Genomic DNA, 2735 nt, shown 5'->3' on the forward strand with positions numbered 1-2735 from the left:
GGGGAACGCGAGAAATTCCTATAATTTCTGCCATTTTATTGCCAGGTTTGTTGACCTACAGTGGTGCTCGGCTATGATGTAGTTTCCGATGACTATTCAACGCTACAAAACTCGTATCCGCAACGGTAGTATTTCTGTTGCGAAGCACAGCAAAAACAAGAAAAAGCATGCTTCGAAGGTGGGCGTGTTTTGTCTTGTGAGGTGGTTCGAACGCTTTGCAGAGGAGGTGGGGGAAGTTGTGCCAGTACGCGTCCGAATGCAGAAGACTGTGAATGGTACAACTCAAAAGTACTACAGCAGCGGAAAGTACACGCTGATACCGGCTCACGTTATGTGGGACGCCATCCACGACGAGATGCATACATACATCGAGTCAGGACTCAGCGTTTACGAGCCCGCCCGTTCTACAATGCGGAAGCTTCTGACACTGCACTATCCCACGATCCGATTTCGCTCTCCCCGCAGTAATGTATGTGATATCTATTCCATTTACTACTCTGGTATGCGGGGCAATATCACGGCGGACAAGACCGAGGCGCTCGGACGTCACACCGAACCAGCTCGAAGAATGCGGTGAGTTGGTACTGGGATATGAGTAACATTTTGATTTACTCGGAACATTTGGTCATGGGCATTGACAACATTTTGAATAATTGTTGAAGGGAGTACAAGCAAAACAAGGCTACGAGCACCGATGACATGCAGTTTTGGTGATGGACTACTCGCAGAACTTGACGCTCCCGAGCGTTGCGAATACTCCATCGCAGTGGTACTTCTGCTCTCTTGTATCCGTGAGCTGCTTTGAAATCTACTACGAGAACGAGGGCCTGCAGACAAACTACCTGTAGGATGAAAGAACTAGTGGAAAGGGTAGTGATCAGGTCAACTCAATGCTGGACGTTTTCATCGGAAAACTGGTGGATGCTGGTAAGAAACGACTGACCCTCTAAGCCGACAAGTGCACTGGTCAATACAAGAACAATTACGTGGTGAAGTTTCTACTGGCACAGGTTGACATTTGTCGTTTGCAGCACGTGGACTACAAATTCTTTGTTAAAGGCTACACGAAGAACTCGTGTGACCGTGATTTTGGCCACATTCGAAAGCAACAGGACTTGACATTTGGACGATGGACCAGTTAGTCGAGGCTGCCAAGACGGCTGCGTCTAATGCAACTACTGTGTATGTGCCACATGGAGGTGACCTATTTAAAGGGTACAAGAAGGAACTCACAGAGCTCTACAAAAGGCTGGACGGGATTCAGCAATACCAAATATTTTCTATGGACTCCAGCAAACCCGGTGTTGTGTGCTGCCGCATGAGCCCTGAGTCGGAGGTTGTAGAGGTGGATTTGCGTCGTAAGTTCCACGGAGTATTGACACTACAGAAAAAAGGTCACTCGAATGCTGACCGAGCATCTTGAAAGCTTGCCACCTCCCAACACTGAAAATATTGCCCAGATGTACCAATCTATTCGGCCCAACGTTCCTGATGTATTCCGCGACGACCCGCTGTACGAGAAGCCGAGTGCCCGACAGGAAGAAAACGCGAAAGCCGCAAAGAAAGCGAGGCGTATACAATGTGCTGCAATGGCTGTAGCAGCCAAACGAAATTAAGATCAGCGCAGAAGAGAGGGCGCAGATGACACTTCCGAGCCAATCTATGATGACGCATCAGGGCCTGTGAAGTCAAAAAAGGCCCCGACCGCCAAAACACCACGTCCGCAACTAAGAAGCAAAAGAGTGCAGATTGATGATGATGTAGCTCCAGTATGAGCAGACGGTTGGTCAATGTTATTATGTTTAAAGAAAATCAAAATGTTACTTATGATCAGAAGTCTAAATTTCAAAACAAAATCAAAATATACCCCTTAGGATTTGAATTCACTTTTTTTAATTGCTCTTTTCACAACGTTAGACTAAAAAAATAGATCGAATGAATATCACCAATAGCTCAATTTTACGTCTAGATCAACAATAAAAAAATCTAGTTTTCTTGTCCAACATGGAGATAATTTCTTTGCCGACCTTGACCTCCGCGTCACCTCAACCAAATTAGACGTACGTGGGCTCAATAGATAGCTAAGACGTTCACCTATCGAGTAATAGTTTTAACTCGCGATTCGTACATAGGTTCATTAGATATATTTTGTTTGACGCAGTCTCACATATGTATCGTTCTTGCGTTGGGCATCACTTCAGTGTCATCCGTTTTTGCATTACACTAGCAGTCGTCTCTTTAGCACTAGGTTTTAGCCTCCGTACATCCTTCTACATATCTAACTCTAACATGCCAGATGGGCTTTACTAGTTGCTATCAAACATGCAACTGCGTTTTACGTCGAATAGTCCATTGTCATTTTCCAATAGACATTTTCGGTGCTTGCATGACTAGAAGATGAAAACAAATCATCAGGAATGGCTTCTGAAACCTTTTCCCGTTTAATAACACACACACAGAAGGAGGGCTCGTCATCCAGAATAACGTCGTAGGTTCGACACACACTTGCGTTCGCAGTCTCTATTGCCCCTCACTATGATGAAATTTCAAGTCGTATTTTTCTCCAAATAAGCGACCATATGCACCGATAATGAAACTATCTGCCACCTTCTCTTGTAACTTGTCCAGAATGCTACCGATGATCCAGAGTATACTACCGATGATCCAGAGTGAAATCTTTATACTACTTAGGGGATGCTTTGTAATCGAGCCAAGGAATAATTCTTACTACAAAG

The 2735-nt window shown here is 44.9% G+C and overlaps 2 protein-coding genes across 2 annotated transcripts in view; both read left to right on the forward strand.

Moving 5' to 3' along the window:
• Window positions 1–714, forward strand: part of PPTG_22949 (hypothetical protein) — a gene marked incomplete at both ends in the record, with an annotated part of 1051 nt that extends 337 nt beyond the window's left edge. The window contains 2 exons of the mRNA XM_008907621.1: window positions 83–573; window positions 663–714. Coding sequence (XP_008905869.1) covers window positions 83–573; window positions 663–714 — 543 coding nt within the window. The remainder of the gene's footprint in view (window positions 1–82; window positions 574–662) is intronic.
• A 415-nt stretch (window positions 715–1129) lies between these two features.
• Window positions 1130–1616, forward strand: PPTG_11533 (hypothetical protein; the record flags this gene model as incomplete). The annotated part of the gene is made up of 2 exons (XM_008907622.1): window positions 1130–1372; window positions 1461–1616. 2 exons carry the CDS (start codon window positions 1130–1132, stop codon window positions 1614–1616), a joined length of 399 nt encoding a protein of 132 aa, XP_008905870.1.
• Window positions 1617–2735: the final 1119 nt, after the last annotated feature.

The sequence above is a fragment of the Phytophthora parasitica genome (genome assembly GCF_000247585.1).
Source record: "Phytophthora parasitica INRA-310 unplaced genomic scaffold supercont2.27, whole genome shotgun sequence".
In the NCBI taxonomy this organism is placed as follows: Eukaryota; Oomycota; class Peronosporomycetes; order Peronosporales; family Peronosporaceae; genus Phytophthora; species Phytophthora nicotianae.